This window comes from Nematolebias whitei, chromosome 12, assembly GCF_014905685.2.
Source record: "Nematolebias whitei isolate Nwh7 chromosome 12, NemWhi1, whole genome shotgun sequence".
Taxonomy (NCBI): Eukaryota; Metazoa; Chordata; class Actinopteri; order Cyprinodontiformes; family Rivulidae; genus Nematolebias; species Nematolebias whitei.
In genome coordinates this window covers 23,382,975-23,401,508 of record NC_056509.1, presented here as the reverse complement: position 1 = coordinate 23,401,508, position 18,534 = coordinate 23,382,975, and the positions used below count along the sequence as shown (strand labels likewise).

Below are 18,534 nucleotides of genomic sequence, written 5' to 3'. Positions count from 1 at the left end.
GGATGGATGGATGGATGGATGGATGGATGGATGGATGGATGGATGGATGGATGGATGGAAGTTCTGAATACGTTCAAAATTCAAATGACAGGAAACATTTTGGAGACCCTCACAACCGTTCACTAATTAATAACCAGTGACCACAGCCCAGTGACTTTACACTGAACCCTCAGAGCTTTTATTAACAGACCACACCTTTCAAATAAACTGATCAGACCATTACACCGACTTTATGCTTTTCTTTCATTCATCAGTCACACGTTGCCGTCTGTGTGTCCAAATCAAAGGTTGAGCAACATACATGTATTTACCCGTTGTGCATTGTTTCCACCTGCTTCTAGGAGGAAATGACCCCTAAACTTTGACTGGCAGTAAATGAAACTCCTGAAAGATTTGCTGTTAAAACATAAAATAAAACTACAATATTGCTTTGAAGCTTTTAAAAGCCCAAATTCTATGGCTTGTTGATCAATACCGTACATATTTAATGTCACTGATTGTTGGTCACCAACTTTGTATAAAAAACTGTCAAATATAGACGTGTTAGTGGCATTAAACAAACTGAGCTGTTGTTATATAACATGCTAACTAGCACTCAAGGTGAAGGAAGTGATGTTGCTCCACAGCATTTCCTCAGTGACATCATCACGAGTGGCCTGTTGAGTTTTTTCCTCAAATTTGGATACATTGAAATGTTTATCTTAAAATATCATATTTAAGAATTAAAAACTAAGAAGGCAGAAAATAGCAAATAAAGCTGAGGAGTTGTGATTATCAATGTTAGTCAAGGCCACAGCGTCCCAGAACTTGCACTAATTTAGCGCTAAGCTAGTGGCGAACAATACAGATGCGCTAGCTAAGATGCTACAGATGTGGCGCTGCGCTTCTCTCATGCATCCTAATCCCTCCACCCACCCCCACCCGGGTCAACAACTGCCGGCACTAGCGTAGCACTAAGCTAGCACGCAGCACAGAGGTGTCTCCCCCTCCTACCCCCGCACCATCGACAAACCTCCCCGAAGAGATGAGCGCCCTGCCAAGCCAAGCGGTGGAAACACTGCATGAGGTGAGTTGTGGGTAAGCAGGAAAACCTGGAGTGGACTTCTGGTGATTTGAGTGGATTCGTTCATGAAGAAATAGAAACAACGCTGGGTGAACTAATATTTCATGGTAAATGTGTGTGGTTCAGTGTTGCCAGGTGAGAAATGTAGGATTATCGTACTAGAGACATAAAATTATCGTATTTTGAGGGAAATTATCGTACACCCGTCATAACCAAAATAACAAATCTATTTATGCACTATAGTAGTGATGGGTCCGCTTCCAGACCGACTCTGCTTCTTCTTTTTTTCTTTTCCTCACTCATGGGGCGGGCGCAGCGGACTATTCAGCCAATCATGGCCGCAAACACGTCACTCGTAGGTAACATTTAGAAAAGCACGATTGGCTGGAATTTTCAGCCAATCGTGTATCTGTTTGCGGACACAGATGCCTTCAGGGTTCACAAAAAACCCCGAACAAACCGTTGCGAGAGGCTCATGACAATCTATTACAACCACACATTCACGGAATGGTCCAATTATTGTATATTTGGCCTTTTTTGGGATTATTGATTGTACAGAGGGCAAAATTGTCGTACAAATACGATAATTATCGTACACTGGCAACACTGGTGTGTGTGTGTGAGGGGTCCAAATGAAACATTTTTTAAATGTGAGGGGGACACGTCCCCTTCACATATGTTGTGAGGCCTGTGTCTACAAAGAAAACACAAGGATCTTCAGGAATCGGTCATTAGTTGCTGTTTTCTATAAATTAGCATCAGAGCTGGGCGTTAAGAAACTTTCATCAATGAACCTCCAAGACAAAACTCGATTACTTGGAGTTTGAGCAAAGTTTAGTTTTACTGTAGCACAATTTTAAACATATTTCAGTTAAAAAAAAATGACTCCACTTGTCATTTTTTTGATAGTCTGACTTATTGAGCTACTTGTTTATTTTAAGAGTGATCATTTATTAAATACAAGTTTTCCCAGTACAGAGCACATTGTTTAAAACCAGTGCCTGTTTTACCACCTGTGGAGCAGAATGATCAGGTTTTTAGCAGCGGTTAATGCCGAGCTTCTGTATCGGATAATTTGAGCTTCGACACTTGTTTACTTATTGATACTTACTAATAATTACCAGTGAAATAAGAACACTGAGGGTAATATTACAGCCAAAACATTGCAGTTACTTTAAAATAATCCTTCCAGGATCACAGAGTATTCAAATAAAGAACTTTCAGCTGATGAACTACATTTCATAGGCGTTGTCTTAAGTTAGAATTTATGTATAAAAGAGAAAATAATTTAACCATGAAAGATCTACAGAAGTGTTTTACAAAACTGGGGGGGAAAAAAATCAGCGAATATACTGGAATGTAAATAAACTGAATAACAAGCTTTCAAATTGGTGAAGTTTAGTTGTTATAGAGTAAATTAAAAAAAAATCAGTAATATTAAATAATGTTTGTTCTTATTGTTTTTTTTCTATTTGAACTCAAAGTTGTGGAAAAGTAATTTACTTAGTGTGAATGAAAATAAAAATGTTGAGCCTCTAGGACATATTTGAGTCTTGCACATTCACCATCAAAGTTTTCACCTGAACTGTGATGAGGCCACCTGGCTGAAGTTAGCTTCTGGACTGGAAGAAGCTCACAGTTTGCTAAAGCATGAAAATGATGACAACCATGATGTTTAACATACTTTGTATGCATTTCTTATTTTAAAGCCAAGCTCAAACAAGGTACGGCGGCTGTGACTGAGTGGTTAGAGCAGTCGTCCTCCAATGAAAGAGTTGGGGGTTCGAATCCACCAGCAGTCACGTGCAAGTACAGTCCACTTACCATTGACCATTTACAATTCTGATAATAGAAATAAGCCAGTGTAATCGATTATGTAATTACAAGTTTTGATTGGTCACTGTGCAGAAGTGTTAAATGAGGGGGATAAACCTGAGAACATCTAAAGAAAATGCTAAAAAGTTCTACAAATACTAAACAAAATTTTACACAAACTCATAAAAAGTTGTTGGCATTGGTTTGAATGTGTTTGACATGACGCATGCACAAAATCGAGTATCACAAGGAGCAACATGTTGTTAAAATTATAATAACATTTTTCACTAAAATACAACAAAACAGTGACATAATTCATAATAAATAGGCTGCCAGGCTGATTATTCATTCATTCAACCTTTATTTAGACAGGAGGACTCATTTATGTATAGTGATGATTAACCCTCAAAAAAAAAAAAGGCTTATTTGTAGTATAACACTTGTTTGGGATTTGTTTTAAAATAGAAAACCCATACCAAATATCTTAAACACCTTTATACACATTTCATTCCTCTTCGCATTGCTTCAGTTAATGGTGGGCCTCCTGCAGGCCAGAAACTAACTTCAGCCAGGTGGCTCCTGCACACTTCAGATGAAAACTTTGATACCAAATGTGAAAGCAGGACTCAAATATGTCCTAAAGGGCCTCTCGTACAAAACACTAAAAACTTCAAAAACTAACTTTCCTACCTTGACTATGTGCAGTTTGGGCAGCAGGTTGCAGTCTGCCAGAGTGAGCTCGTTCCCGTCCAGGAAGCTTCGCTTGGAGCCCTTCTCCTCCTCCATACTGTGTGCGTCGATCTCTTCTGGCAGAGGGCTGTTCAGATACTCGTCAAGCTTCTTCAGGGCCTTGGTTAAACCTTTTTCTAAAACTAAATGCACAAGTCACAAACAGAAACACACAGAAAATCATACAAGTGTCACAACAATCCCAGTAGACGGCAGCAGAGCAGAGTCCATTGAGGAGACCAGACCCTGCAGGCTGGACTCTGCTGCCGCCTAGTGGAAAAATATGTGAATGACCTCGAGGATTTCTTTCCATGTTATGATCTGGATGTACATGTGTGAGTGTCAGGGAGCTGCTCACCCTGGTTGGCCTCAGATTTGGTGCTCTTTATGTAGGCAGAGAACTTGGCAAAGATGTCATTTCCAGCTGTGTTGGACTCTCGGTTCCTGGCAGCCAGTTTGGGATACCTGAGCAGGCGGTGGTCAGAGACAAGAGACACAGTCAGAACGAAGCATCTGGATGAGATTAACACCTGGACAGAAGGAGCTCGGCTCAGACTCAGAGGCTCAACCGACAGCCCACCCCTTCAGGTGTTCCCACACTAAGGTCCGCTTTTAATGTAAGAAACGTGACCTGCAATAAAATAACAGATTTAAGTCGTCTCGTAGTTTCTAAGCATTTTTTCACACACTGACTTTCAGGACATTTTCAAAAAACAGCAACAAAAAAAACCAGAACAGGAAACTTGTATAAAGTTAGATAAAATTACAGAAAAATACATACAATTATGCTGGTATATTAGCCCCCAGCTTTAATATCTGTGTTTTAAGCCAAGATTATTTTATGTTGAAAAATGCGTGTTATAGCCGTTTTGGTTAAACGTATAAATTATGTCATGAACATCTCATGTTAACATGGTCAGATGTCCCAGTCGGAGTTGATGGTGGGGACGACTTTCAGCTACTGCCTTCACAAATTTTAGCTCTTAATTTGTAAAATTCACTGAAGTATAGCCATTTATGTGTGCCATAATATCAGCTGGCTGTGGTAGCCATCTTACACTGAATACGATCGTAAAGGTAATCAGCTGTAGACGTTAGTCCATTGATTATTTCCTAGAAGTTTCATCAAAGTATGTCCACTGGTTCATATGATATTTTGCTAACAGACAAACAGGGCTCATTCTAAACAGTTAATGGCTAAATTGTATATAAGGATCTTTTGCGATCTCTCCGTGCTCAGATTATGCGTTTAGGATCACTCTCTGCTACTACCACACCAAATTTCAGATCAATATTAGTAAAACTGACTGAAGTATAACCACTTTTGTGTTGACTAATATTTGTTAGCTATAGCATCCATCTTGAACTGAGTTGACTCATAAAGTTAAACATTTGTACATGTGTATCCAGTGATTGCTTTCTGAGAGTTTCATTAAACTTTTTCCAGTGGTTCACGTAATATTTTGCTAACAGACATACACAGACACGCCTTTCAGTTGTGGGTGATAATAAATCATAAAGAGCTCAGATTTAAATGTGACACACACACATATCAGTTTACGTGCATGTGCTAATGTCGGTTTTCATCACAGACTGTAATCTTTTACTTGATTTTAAAAGTTTCTTGTTTCTTCAGCAACGTTGAAGTGAGTTAAATCTAACTGCAGCTGTACATGTGTCTGATACAGAACACACTGAGAGAAACATTCAAGTCGAGTTACTTTGGAGGGGCGAGCATTTCCTCCAGAAACTCCTCGATCTTGTTGATGTCCGTCCTGACCTCTCCGTTAAAGGTGAGGAATGGGGGGTGGGTGCCCGGGGCCAAGTTCTGCAGGTCCACCGGCTTTCTGCAGAGCACACACACACACACACACACACACACAAATAAAACAGGCTGTAAGGATGAAAACAGTGTGAAATGCATTTTGTGCTCATCTCTTGGACGCTCACCTCTTCAGGTCCACAGTGGTGACGTTGAACACCACTCCTTTGAGCCAGAGGATCATGAAGAGCCGCTGGGAGAAGGGGCAGTTCCCGATGCTTTCTCCATCACTGCCTGCCTGCACTCGAACGCAACACATCAGTCAGTGCTGTGGTGCACTCTGACTTTATTTTAAAACAACCTCTAAAATCAAGCATGCAGCTCAACAGTTCATCTTATTGTGTTATATATTTAGTCCATTTCAGAGTTGCAGCTGGAGCAGAATAAAACTGAAAAGATCACAACAGTAGCAACAAAAAAGGTTAAATCGTGTCATCTGGACTAGTTTCTTTAAGTGAGAAACGTTTCATCCCCCATCCAGAGGACTTCCTCAGTCTACGGCCTGCCAACCAGATCTGTCCCATAGGTAGCCATGTTAAAAGTCTACTTTTGAGATTCCAACAGGAGTTTGGCTTGAAACACAACAGTGAAGGCTAAATCTGGTTGGTAGGCCGTAGACTGAGGAAGTCCTCTGGATGGAGGACAAAAAGTTTTTCACTTAAAGAAACTGTTCTAGATGACACGATTTAACCTTTTTTTGTTGTTATCTATCTGGACGATTGAGCTTACAAACCTTTATCACAACAGTAGCTAATAACTTAATGAAAAGAAAGATCCTGGAATAATAATAATAAAAAAAATTGTTAAAAGACTCTTAACGACACAGTTTCAATCAGGTCGGTTTCTTTGTTTGCTTTGAGACGTTTTGGACTTCATCCAAAGGAATCCATCAGTCTGAGGAGCCACAACAAACTCAGTCCCACGAGCAGCACCCTCAAATAGTGGGCCAACCAGTTTGCTGGTGATAAGATGGTTTGTGGGGCCCGCCCGCTCCCCTGTTGACTCCTCTGAGGCAGCCACAGCCAAAGTTCATGCTCAATAATCCAGGTTGACCTGACTGAACATTGTTGGATTTTTTTACTTGGATTACTGAGCATGAACTTTGATGACACAAGTTCAACAAATATAAACTTTGGTTTTATAAACACTTTTTGTCGTCCACCTCCAGAAGGTGGACAACATTTTACTTTCATTTTGGCCGTTTCACCATCTGTGTGTAGTGTTAGCAAAATATCTTGTGAATCAATGCACTAATTTTAATAAATGTACATTCAAAGCTGAGTTGATAAAATGCAGGGTTCCCAACCCTGGCCCTTGAGGAACACCATCCTGCGTGTTTTAGTTGTTTTTTTGCTCTGACACACCTGATTTTAATCAATGGGTGATTAACAGACTCAACATGAGGAAGTAATTAAATCACTGAATCATGCGTGTTGGAGCAGGGAAACAATTAAAACATGCAGGATGGTGTTCCTCAAGGACCAGGGTTGGGACCACAGATATAGTGTATGTAAAGTGTATTGTAAAAAGCTTATAATCTGTTATTAAGCACTGCACTTTGGGTATTATTTGTAAATCAAGAGCCAACACAAATCAGATTAAAAAAATGGTGAAAGTTTATAAACTCCTATTGGACCTTTAATTTTTTTAAACTGGTCACTTAAGGATAGAACACGTCGCATGTTGACTTTCTGGGTGAAGCATCGAGGCGCTTCCTCTTCATCCAGCATTTGTGTACCAGCTGAGGTATCGTGTGTCGACACGCAGAGCTCCAGCACCGACACTGGATCCTCCGGCCCTGCTGAATTATACATGCTGAACCCAACCCCTGGTTCAGTGGCCCCTGGGGCAACGAGGGGCCTGCAGTCCTGCAGAGGTCCACAACACGCAGCAGAATGAGAGCACTGACCTCACAGTTAGAGTTCAGCACACTGATGACGTGTCCATTAAAGTCTACTGACCCCTGGTTTAAAGGGAAGCATCTACATGGTAGAACTGTCCACAACTGCGTGTGTCCGTCAGCTCGAGCAAAGACTGAGCTGCCAGAAAAGCACCTGAGCCAAGTGAACGCAGACCTGCCATTGATGCGCTCAGTTCGCTGTGGTGCCCGATGCTTCTGTGCATTGTTGCGACTGGGCTCACTTGCATGGAGGTAACACAATACACGGGCTGCAGATAATAATAGCCAATCATCATCTGGAACATGGAGGACAAAGTCTGTCATGGAGCACCAGACCTGAACACGAGTGGATGGAGCTGGAGAGAGAGCTCATTTTCAGTTTGCAAATCTTCTGTTTTTTATCCTAAAACAGAAGATTAGTTTTGATTTTCCACAGTTAGAGAGGGGAGTGAACACAGCAGCACTCCGACCTTTACAACCCACAGTTCTTTAACTTTACTGATCACTAGACCTTGTAGAGATGTTTCACCCAATGAAGAATTAACATCGAAGCGCCACAGTCAGCCTACACACAGGGTTCTTGATTCAAACTATTTAGATTCACGCGTCAAGTCTAAAAATACACGATGATTCCCGCTCGATGAGCAGCTGCCGTCCAGCATCGCAGGACACGTCTCAGGTCACAGCTGGCAGCTGGAGGAAAAGGCTAATAATAGAACTGCAGCTACTTTCACTTCAGCTTTATGGGTCATTTTGACTAAAGGACATCAGGAGGGTTAATGCTCTCTACAATAATAACTTTATTTACCAATCCAATATGGTAAGTCCATATGAAAGTACTAAATGATCTCAGTGGACCTGCAATAGTCTGGTTTCCCGAGGCCACGCTTCCCTCCAGCTAAGTGCATAAACACGTCAGGTTTGCAGCTCAGCTCCCACCTCACAGGGGTCTTTCCAGCAGTCTTCTGAGGACAGGAGGACTTTAATCAGAGCAAAACGCTGCTGCTTCACCCACATAAAGCAATACTTTCAGAGGGTCTCATTTTAAAAAGACACAAGCTCAAAATTTACAGCATAGTGATTATTAAAGATGCCGATGCATAACCACTAAAGTGCGCGTGCTGATATTCAGCCGTTCATCCTCTCGTCCTGTTGGGTGTTGATTTGCTGCTGTAATGGCAGCTTTGGAAAAAACTCTTTTAAAGTGAACATCCAAGCAGCTCCATCAAGAACAGCTTATTATGATTTGGTAGCCATACTTCATACAATTGGAGTATAACGAAACAAGAAAACTTGACCTCTTTAGAGCTCTGTAGCACAGACAGATGTCAGAAGAAACATGGTTCAAAGTTTAAACGGGTCGGATGACTGAACTGTTATTTTGATGTCACTTACGGATTTTACACCATCACATAGGTTTTATGAAAACAGATTTTACCTGAATGGACTTGACTTTCCAAAATCTTTGCAAACTGTTTTTACGCTGACAAACTTTACACCAAAAAGTGGTTATTTCTGACCTCTCTATTTTAAATGGTGTACCACAAGGCTCAGTCTTAGGACCCACCCGCTTTACAATCTACATAGGTCATGTAGATCAGAGCATCCCTGATGCATCCTTACATTTCTATGCTGATGACACAGTTGTTTACTGTCGAGCTAAAACAGTTGATAAGGCTTTCCAGCTTTTGCAATCTGCCTTTAACGTCATCCAGTCTGATTTGTTTCGCCTCAAACTTGTAGTAAATGCCGAAAAAACCAAAGGGATGCCTTTTTCAAACAGGAAGTCGGTCCCAGCAGTTCTTCCTCTGATTTTATCCTCGAATGGTGTCCCTATTGAGTTTGTTGATTCCTATAAATATTTGGGTATCTTGGTCGACTCGCATCTCTCTTTAAAGCTCCACGTGGAAAACTTGGTAAGGAAACTGAAAGTTAAACTGGGTTTCTTTTTCAGAAACAGATCTTGTCTAACTCTGAATGCTAGGAAACACCTTGTAACTGTGACTTTCCTTCCATTGGTTACAGTGACATTATTTACATGAACGCTCCTACAAGCACCCTGCAGATGTTGGATGCTGTCTATCATGGTGCACTAAGATTCATAACTGGCTGTGATTATTGTACCCATCACTGCACCCCATATTCACTGGTTAACTGGTCATCATTAACTTCACACAGACTCTCCCACTGGTACATTTTCATCTTTAAATCACTTCTTAGTCTGCTGCCTTCATACATCTCCTCCTACATGTCTCTGCGTGAGTGCAGCTACAGCGTGCACTCTCAGGACATTATTACCTGCAGTGTTCCCTCAGTGAGGACTGAACTTGGCAACAGGGCCTTCTCCTACTCCGCTCCTGTTTCCTGGAATATCTTACAAAAAAACATCTGAAGCTCTCGACCTTGACCTCTCTAAGTGGCTTTAAACATGTGAAGTTCCTGGCAAGAACCAATGCAGACATGTTCCTGTTTTTAGTTTTCTACATCGCTTTATAATCTAGCTGTTTTTGCTCCTTTTTTTTTTGCCATCTTATTTTAATTTTGGGGGGGGGGGGATCTGCATGCCTCTTTTATTATTGTCTATTGTTGTCGTTGTTATTCACTGTTGGCATCATTCTTTGTTAAAATCAGGTCTCTCTTGTAAATGAGTCTTGGAGGCTCAATGGGATTAACCTGTCTAAATAAAGGTTGAATGAAAAAAAATTTCCTCTCTAATCTCCAGACACATCCTGTTGACTTCCACTGTATCTGAGCTCAGAATTTATATTTAAAACAGGATATGAAAGGTCTTTTATAAATGGTGAATGGACTGTACTTATATACTGTAGCACCTTTCGATCTGATCAAGATCAAAGCTCTTTACAACACAATCTGTGCCCTCATTAACCCATTCATACAGCACTCTACTAAATCTCTGCAAAGAATAATCACATTCATACACCGATGAGACACACATTGGAGGCAATGAGGGGTTCAGTGCCCAGGGACACTTCAGCATGTGACTGCTGGTGGAATTGAACCCCCAACTCTTGCACTGTAGGATGACTGCTCTAACCACTCAGTCACAGCCGCCCATCGCCCATTTATCACTTTAGTAAAACACTGTCGACATAAAAACTGACATGTGACCCACAGCTGCTTCTGACACTTGCAGCTCTCTACTCTGCATTCCTGTCTGCCTGTTTCATTAGGAGCGCTGTCAGGAAGTGAAAGAAACAGGTCACCATGACGACCCTAATGAGACGTTACCAGGAGCGATGACATATCTTTCATGTCTCAAACCAGGCTTTAGAGAAGAAAGTTGACGGATGTTGGATTTGTTGGCAGCTGCTGAACTGCACCTTTCATTTCATCAGGATTTGTCTAGTTCATTTTTATATATATTTTGCATAAACAAGAGTAGAATGCATATGAAAAGAATGACCACAAGAAAAAAACATTTTAATGATAGTGATTCCTTCATGCGAGCTTGTTTCAATGTGCTGCTACAGTTGTGCTGCAGCTTCCTGTTACAACAATCCTGGGTGATCACAGGGGGCACAGTGAGCCCTTCCAGCTGAAACTCTACCTCCGCTCTTGGGTTACGTGAGCTTTCCGTATCACACGGGGACGGCCACCTAAAAGTTTAGCTGCTATTCACCCTGAAAGCTGATAAAAGCTGATAAAACACTGCAGCCGTGGTCTTACCTTCACAAAAAGCTCAATTTCAGGATCTTTGTCTTGGCTGTTTGTGGACATGATGTTTGGGCTTTAACTTCCAGCTCCTGCTTTATGTCCTGTCAAACTGTTCTGATCCTCTGACATCTACATCCTCCATGAAAAATGAAACTGTGGTCCTCTCTGAAATGATCCTTTCCCTCCAGGATTGATCCTCACACCCTGTGAAATCCTGCTCCCCTTTCAGTTTTAGCCCCCCCGGATTGATAATCCCCGTTTGGTCTGAGAAAAGCAGCTCCTGCTCGAGTCTTCAGGTGAGGCTGAGTCAGTCGAGGTCCAGGTTTAAGCTCTGATTTGGACACAGATGGGGAGCACAGAGATCTCACCGGCACAAAGTGCACGACAGGTGTCATTCTGAACCGGGGCGGGGGTGGAGCCCCATCCCTCCCTTCTCTCCACTCCAACCAAACCCACAGGAATAAAACCAGTTACATCTTATCAGAACCGTCTCTTTCAAACATCACAAGTGAAGTGTTCATTACGATCCATCAGTTTATTCACCAGATTGGGTTTATTGTCCAATTAAAAATTTTAATTGGTTTGATTGAGAGCTCACAGTCTGTTATAATTATATAAATACCACAACAGTTGCAAAAAAAAAAAAGGAGGATTTTTGTGCCACTTTTGGTTTCTCCGGCTGTCACTCAGTTTTAGAGCAGCAGAGTTCATATTTTATTCATGGCTCACATGCGTCTGCTCCGGCAGGTTTTATGTGATCACCAGACTTCCAGATGATTCCCCTGTGACTTATTGATGCCTGGCTTTGGTTTTATTTAGACAGGCGGTGGCGTTCGTTTACACAAAGCCTCTATGTAGAGCAACAAAAATAAACTTGGTGGAAGAAAACTGGGTTGCAGTGCGTCTGGCTGAGGCCTGACAGATAAGAAAAAAATTATCTCATCACCTGAAAGTGGGAAAAAAGAAAACATGAAAGGAAAGACAGATGTGATGGGGGAGATGTTTCTATTTATAGTGCAGCGCCCTCTTCTGGCTGATTAGCATGCAGCACTGATAAATACAGGCAGGCAAAATGTTTTCTGCAGGAAAGTTTGAGAAAATAAAACATGCTTACTTTTTGTTCTCACCACGAACACTGATACGCATTATCTAATAGAAGTTTGTTCACTTAAATGAGAAAATCATAAATCTACTGTGATTTGAGAAATGTTGAAACTACGGTATAACACGGCTATGTATGAAAGTACAGTTTTTTTATAAACAGTTGAGTACGGTAAATTATTCTGAGAAAAATATATGTATATATTCAATGTAAATCAGTTTAATGGTAAACAACCTATAATCGACATACGTGACAATGAAGATCGCAACCTGCTGTTTTATCTCCATCTAAAAGGTAAACAAGTTCCAGCCGTGTTGATCAGTCCAGCGTTATCAATTCATCTTTAATCTCTAAACATATCTGATCAAAAATGATCCAAACTAATAAGGAATGAAAAAGATGTCTTATTAGATCGATTACAAATGGGTTGTTATGTTGATCAGTTGGTTTGAGCTGGTAAAGAACCAGTAGAAATTCTGTCACACAGGAATATTTATTTACGAAACCAATCTTTTTATTTGTCCTTTCTAAAAATGTTGCAAACACAGCATTGTTGTTTAGAACTGTTTTCATCCAATGGGAAACGCAGGAAGTGACCTAAAATGTTGCAATAACTAAGCCTGGCCAGTAGGTGGTGCTGTGACACTGCCACAATAAAACACCAGAAACAGGAAACAAGGCGTGGAGGGAGAGCGTTACGCTAACATGTTGGGTAGGAGCTGCAGACTGTACAGACACAAACCACAAACTGCAATATGTGAGAACTGAAGTATTTTTATTGACTGACAATGAAGTGGAACTCCACAAAATAAATAAATAAGACGGCAAACGTTCAGGGTATTCCTCACAATGTTCAACACATATCAGGCTAAATTTGATGTGTCGGTATTCCCACTTAACGCTATATTTTATACTTTTATTTTATGCAGTGTTTGTTTTGTTGCATTGTTGAAAGTTAAATAAAGCAATAAATACATTTTTGGCTTTATAATATTTGTTATAATTTAAAAAAATTATGGAAGTCTAAGGCAATGTTATTGTTTATCAGCCTTGTCTGCCCAATGAACATATGATTTTTAACAAGCCATACGCCAATGTCCCCGTTGCTGACGGATTTAAATAGTGAATGTAGTTTTTGAAATTGGTGTTTTTCTGGACTGGAATTGAACAAAGAATGCAGGTAAACCTTAACGTTTTTGCTACAAAATATTCAAGTAGGTAAAAGTTACACTGTGCAGAAGAACTGATGTAGGTCTTTTTCTTTTTGTCTGAGGCAGTGCTGAGTGATGGCTCCTGATGAGTGGAGGGAGCAATTTTATTCACGACCAAGTGCAATGAAGGAGCCAGGGGGTGATCAATGGTGGCCTTGACCACCAAAGCCACAGTGGTAGAGCTGCTATCTCTCAGCGAGCAGGACCCCGGTTCAAATCCCGGTCTGGGGGCCTTTCTGGGTGGAGTTTGCATGTTCTCTCTGTGCATGCGTGGGTTTTCTCCGGGTACTCCGGTTTCCTCCCACAGACCAGAAACATGCATGCTACACTGATTGGTAACTTTAATTGTCCCTAGGTGTGAGTGAGAGAGTGAATGGTTGTTTGTCTCGTTTGTTTCTCTGTGTCCCTGTGATGGACTGGAGACCTGTCCAGGGTGTACCCTGCCCCTTGCACATTGATGGCTGGACATGGGCACCAGTGAACCCCACGACCCAAAAAGGAAGAAGCAGGTAAAAGATGATGGATGGATGTATATACATATACACACACACATACAGACCCTTTCCCAAAAATTAGAATATCATGGAAAAGTTGTTTAACTTCCATAACTACATTCAAAAAGTTAATCTTCCGGGCTCACAATTTAAACAGTTTCAAGTATTTATTTATTTATTTTTACATAATTTGGGCTTCCAGCTCATGAAACCCACAAAAACAAGATTTCAAAAAAATAGAATACTGTGAAGAAATCAGCCCAAATGTTGCAGGACATGAATGTTTTAAACTGAGTGTGACACTAATCATCTACTAAACTCAATGTACCTGCACAGGTTTCCCCAGGTGTCATTAAATTGTCTCAGTTCGGTTCAATATGGAGAAGACTGCTGACATAACAACTGGCCAGAAGACCATCATTGATACGCTCCATAGGATGGGTAAGCCACAAAAGTTCATAGCCAAGGAGGCTGGCTGTTCACAGAGTGCTGTGTCCAAGCACATCAATGGAAAGTCTAGTGGAAGGGCAACATGTGGCAGGAGAAGATGCACCAGCAAAAGAGATGACCATGGGCTTCAGCAGATTATCAAACAGAGAAGATTCCAGAATCTGTCAGAGATCCAGAAAGAGTGGAATGAAGCGGGAGTCACAGCTTCAAAAACCACCACATTCAGAATAATCCAGGAGATGGGCTGCAACTGTCGGGTTCCTCGGTCCTCTTTTACGATGAAAGTAAAGTGTGCCTTTAATTTGGAAATCAAGGTCCAAGGATTTGGAAGAAGAAGAATGAGGAACAGAACCCATACTGCTTGAGGTCCAGTGTGAAATATCCACAGTCAGTCATGATTTGAGGTGCAATGTCCGGTGCAGGTGTTGGTAAACTCTGCTTTCTTCAATCCAAGGTCACCACAACAGTCTACCAGAATGTTTTAGAGGACTTCATGATTCCGTCTGCTGAGGATCTGTATGGAGATGCAGATTTCATTTTCCAGCAGGACCTGGCCCCTGTCCATGCCGCCAGAAGCACCAAAACCTGGTTGTTGTTTTTTTTATTCAACCTGTATTTAGACAGGTAAATCCCATTGAGTCTCAAGGACTCATTTACAAGAGAGACCTGATAATGGTTTGATGTCCATGCCACAGTGCTTGACTGGCCAGCCAGTTCACTGGACCTAAACCTCATTGAGAATCTAAGAGGTATTCTCAAGAGGAAAATAAGGGGCACCAGACCCAACAACAAAGAGCAGCTGACGGCATCAAGGAAATCTGGGCTTCCAGAACTCCCAGTCAATGTCACAGACTGATTGCCTCAATGCCACGTCACATCGAGGCAGTGATTTAAGGCAAAGGTGTTCTCAACCAAGTATTGAAGACTGACATCGTTTTGAAAGTACCATATTTTGATTGATATGTTGTGATCCTCATTTCTTTCTTTTTTTCTACAAAAACTGAGAAGTGTGGCCTGATGTCTTCACAGGGTTCTAATCTTTTGAAATCCTGTTTTTGTGGGTTTCATGAGCTGGAAGCCCAAATTATGTAAAAATAAACAAATAAATACTTGAAATCATTTTAAATCGTGGGCCCTGAATCCATCATCTATTAAAGATTAACTTTTTGAATGTAGTTATGGAAGTTAAACAACTTTTCCATGATATTCACATTTTTTGGAAAGAGTCTGTACATACAGTACATATGTATGTACATACATACTCTGGTTTCCTCCCACAGACCAAAAACATGTATGTTAGGCTAATTTAGATGACTAAGTTGTTCCTAGGTGTGAGTGAGAATGGTTGTCTCATTTGTCTCTGTGTCTCTTTGATGGACAGGGGACGTGGCACAGTGACTGCTGGAGATGGACTCCAGCTCCCTACAAGAAACGAACAGCAGGTAAAGAAAATGGATATTTTTCTACAACTTTGACCATAACAAGCCCTTTAAGACCCTCTGAGAAACCATCTGATTTGATTTTTGTTAAAGACAAAATGAGGCTCAAATCAGTGCCTTCTTTAGATAATCATTGACTTTCTGTATCAAACAGTAACAGATGTTCGCATCCTTCCTGAGCCAAGGTGAAGGGGTGTGTTTGAACTTTCCTGCTGTGTAAGACAAACACCCCTGTAAACAATGTCCTCTCTTCTTTTACGGCTGTGGCAGAAGCTCTCTGTGAGGCACCGAGAACATGAGTGTCTGATTAGCCAAACACCCAAGATGTCTGCAGTAATTAGCTAAGACGACAAAGACTCCAGTGAAAAAGCTTTTCAGTGGTAGCCTGCTCAGCTGTCAGCAAAAACCGATGACCTCCCAACTCTCCTACTTTTATAGCACAGCTTGGGTTAATTTATGGCGGTCGTTGAAGATTAAACTGCTGAAAAATCCACCCACGTCTTGGATTTTCTCTGACAAGAGGATCCAGAGCGAAGAGGGAGGGTGATTCACAGTTACCTCCACAGAGATTTACGATCCATAGCTATCGTAACTTTGAAACAACACCGAGATGTTATACAACGGTGGTGAAAATGCGTGCTTTTATCTCTTTCTGCTGTAAATGAGTTCTGCTTTGATTTACTCAGATGGGAGGAGCGGGGACGACAAATTGTGAACTATGCTCCATGTCCATCATGACTGCGTGATAAGTATTTATGATTAAAAGATGAGCTTTTTTTTATCACGTTGGTGCTGTAAATGACAGAGGGGAAGTGTCCCAACAGTTCAATTCCATAAAGTCACCTGTGACAAGCATGAACACTGTATATGAATGAATAGGTTTTTTTTAATGATTAAAAGGTGAGCGTTTCTTCTACTTCTGTGATTTGTTTTGACTTTATGTGCATTAAATAGACAAACAGGAATGCAGATCACTTTTGGCCCGGAGTTTTAAATTAATATATTTTTATGTTTTGGCGTTTGAAAATAACATGATACTCAACGTAGCAAGATTTTATGTGACCCGTCAGTCCTCAGAATGTGTTAGAGATTACTCTCAGCTACTACCACATCAAATATAAGCTCAATATCAGTAAAACCAACTGAGTTATAGACAATTATGTGTTGGCAAAGGTTGACTAGATGTGGCAGCCATCTTGAATCACGCTGGCTCCAAAAGGTAATTGGTTGTAGAAGTACAATGATTATTTTCTGTAAGTGTCAATAAAGTGGTTAAGCTCTCACAGTGTGTGTTAAAGGATGACTCTCAGCTACTACTCTACCAAACTTTAGCTAATTATTTATAAAACTGTCAGAGTTGAAGCTACTTTTCGTGTTTAAGGTTGAATAGTTGTGGTAGACATTTTGCCATGAGCTGACTTCAACATTTAATCAGCTGCAGATGAGCATTCAGTGATTGTTTACATTGAATACATCACATTTAAACTTGTCCAGAGATTCACACGATATTCAGCACACACATATCTGTCTTGCTATCTTTGTGGGGACTTTGCATTGACTTCCATTCATTTCTATAGCCTAACCCTGACCCTTACCCTAAACCTAACCAATACCTAATCCTAACCCATCCACAATTCACACCTTAGTCCTAAACCTAACCCCTAATCCATCAACGAGACTTGAACCTTATGTGGACTGAGCTTTGGTCCCCACAAGGAGCAGTTGGTCCTCACAATGTAGGATGTTTTGGAAAGCTGGTCCCCACAATGTAACATTATACTGGAAACCCTGCACACACACACACCCCACGCACACACACACAGGTTTGTCTTTTTGTGTTGACTTCCATTCATTTTTCATTTATTTCTATAGCCTAACCCTAACCTCAACCATTACCATTATATACCGCATTTTCCACCGTAGCCGTCGCTCCACCCTATAAGTCGCATCAGTTCAAATGTGTCTAAAAACGTGGAAAAATCCATAAATATGTCGCTTCACCGTATACATCGCATCTATCATGCATCGCCGTTGACGCGTTGCGTTTGTTTAATCATCACTGCTGACAACCCGGAAATGTGGGCCGGTGTTGTGCCAAAAATCAGTGGGTTGCCAAATGTCGGCCGCAGGAGCGTGCACAGGAGGACTTTAACAAGAATTTAACAAGATTAACACTTAAAAACAATTATTTGTTTGCTCAAAATTATAGTAAAGGTGTGTCTCAGTCTAACTTTTGCTTAATAAATGCACTTTTATGGTCAATTCAGCCGCATTTCAAAAGCCAATACACGGAAGTAAACACATGCACGCGATGAGTCACTGTTAAATTTAACAAGATAGACACCTGAAAACAATTTTTTGTTTGCTCAAAATTATAAGGTGCGTCTCAGTTGAACTATTCCTTACAAAAAGCACTTTAATGGTCAAATCAGCTGAATGTCAAAAATAGCATTGTTGCCTCGGTGCTCCAGGAGCGCGCAGAGGGAGGAAAAGAAGAAAGGAGGAAAGCTGCTCGTTTCTTCGAAATCTAACAAGAAAAGCACCTAAAAACAATTATTTGTTTGCTCGAAATTACAGCAAAGGTGCGTAAATTAAATGTAAATTGTGCAAAAAAAAACGCGACTTATAGGCGGAAAAATATGATACCTAACCCAACCTCAGTTCACACCTTAGTCCTAAACCTAACCTCTAACCCATCAACGGCACTTCTTATGAGGCCTGGCTGTGCTTTGGGTCCTTAAGGAGCAGTTGGTCCTCACAATGTAATGTGTGTTGGGGAAAATGGCTCTTACAAGGTATCACACACACACACACACACACACATATGTATGTAT

The 18,534-nt window shown here is 41.0% G+C and overlaps 1 protein-coding gene across 2 annotated transcripts in view; it reads right to left on the bottom strand.

The window, feature by feature from the left end:
• clic5b (chloride intracellular channel 5b) overlaps window positions 1-18,534 on the bottom strand; it is a 23,702-nt gene that overhangs the window by 3,422 nt on the left and 1,746 nt on the right. The window contains exons 1-5 of one of the 2 annotated variants that reach the window (XM_037685750.1): window positions 11,017-11,396; window positions 5,558-5,667; window positions 5,329-5,454; window positions 3,966-4,072; window positions 3,569-3,750 (exon numbers count right to left, since the gene is read on the bottom strand). In XM_037685750.1, the coding sequence (XP_037541678.1) occupies window positions 3,569-3,750; window positions 3,966-4,072; window positions 5,329-5,454; window positions 5,558-5,667; window positions 11,017-11,067 (576 nt within the window). In that variant the 5' untranslated portion in view covers window positions 11,068-11,396. Of the gene's footprint in view, window positions 1-3,568; window positions 3,751-3,965; window positions 4,073-5,328; window positions 5,455-5,557; window positions 5,668-11,016; window positions 11,397-18,534 lie in introns of those variants that run through there. The other variant, XM_037685749.1, reaches the window with a different exon arrangement.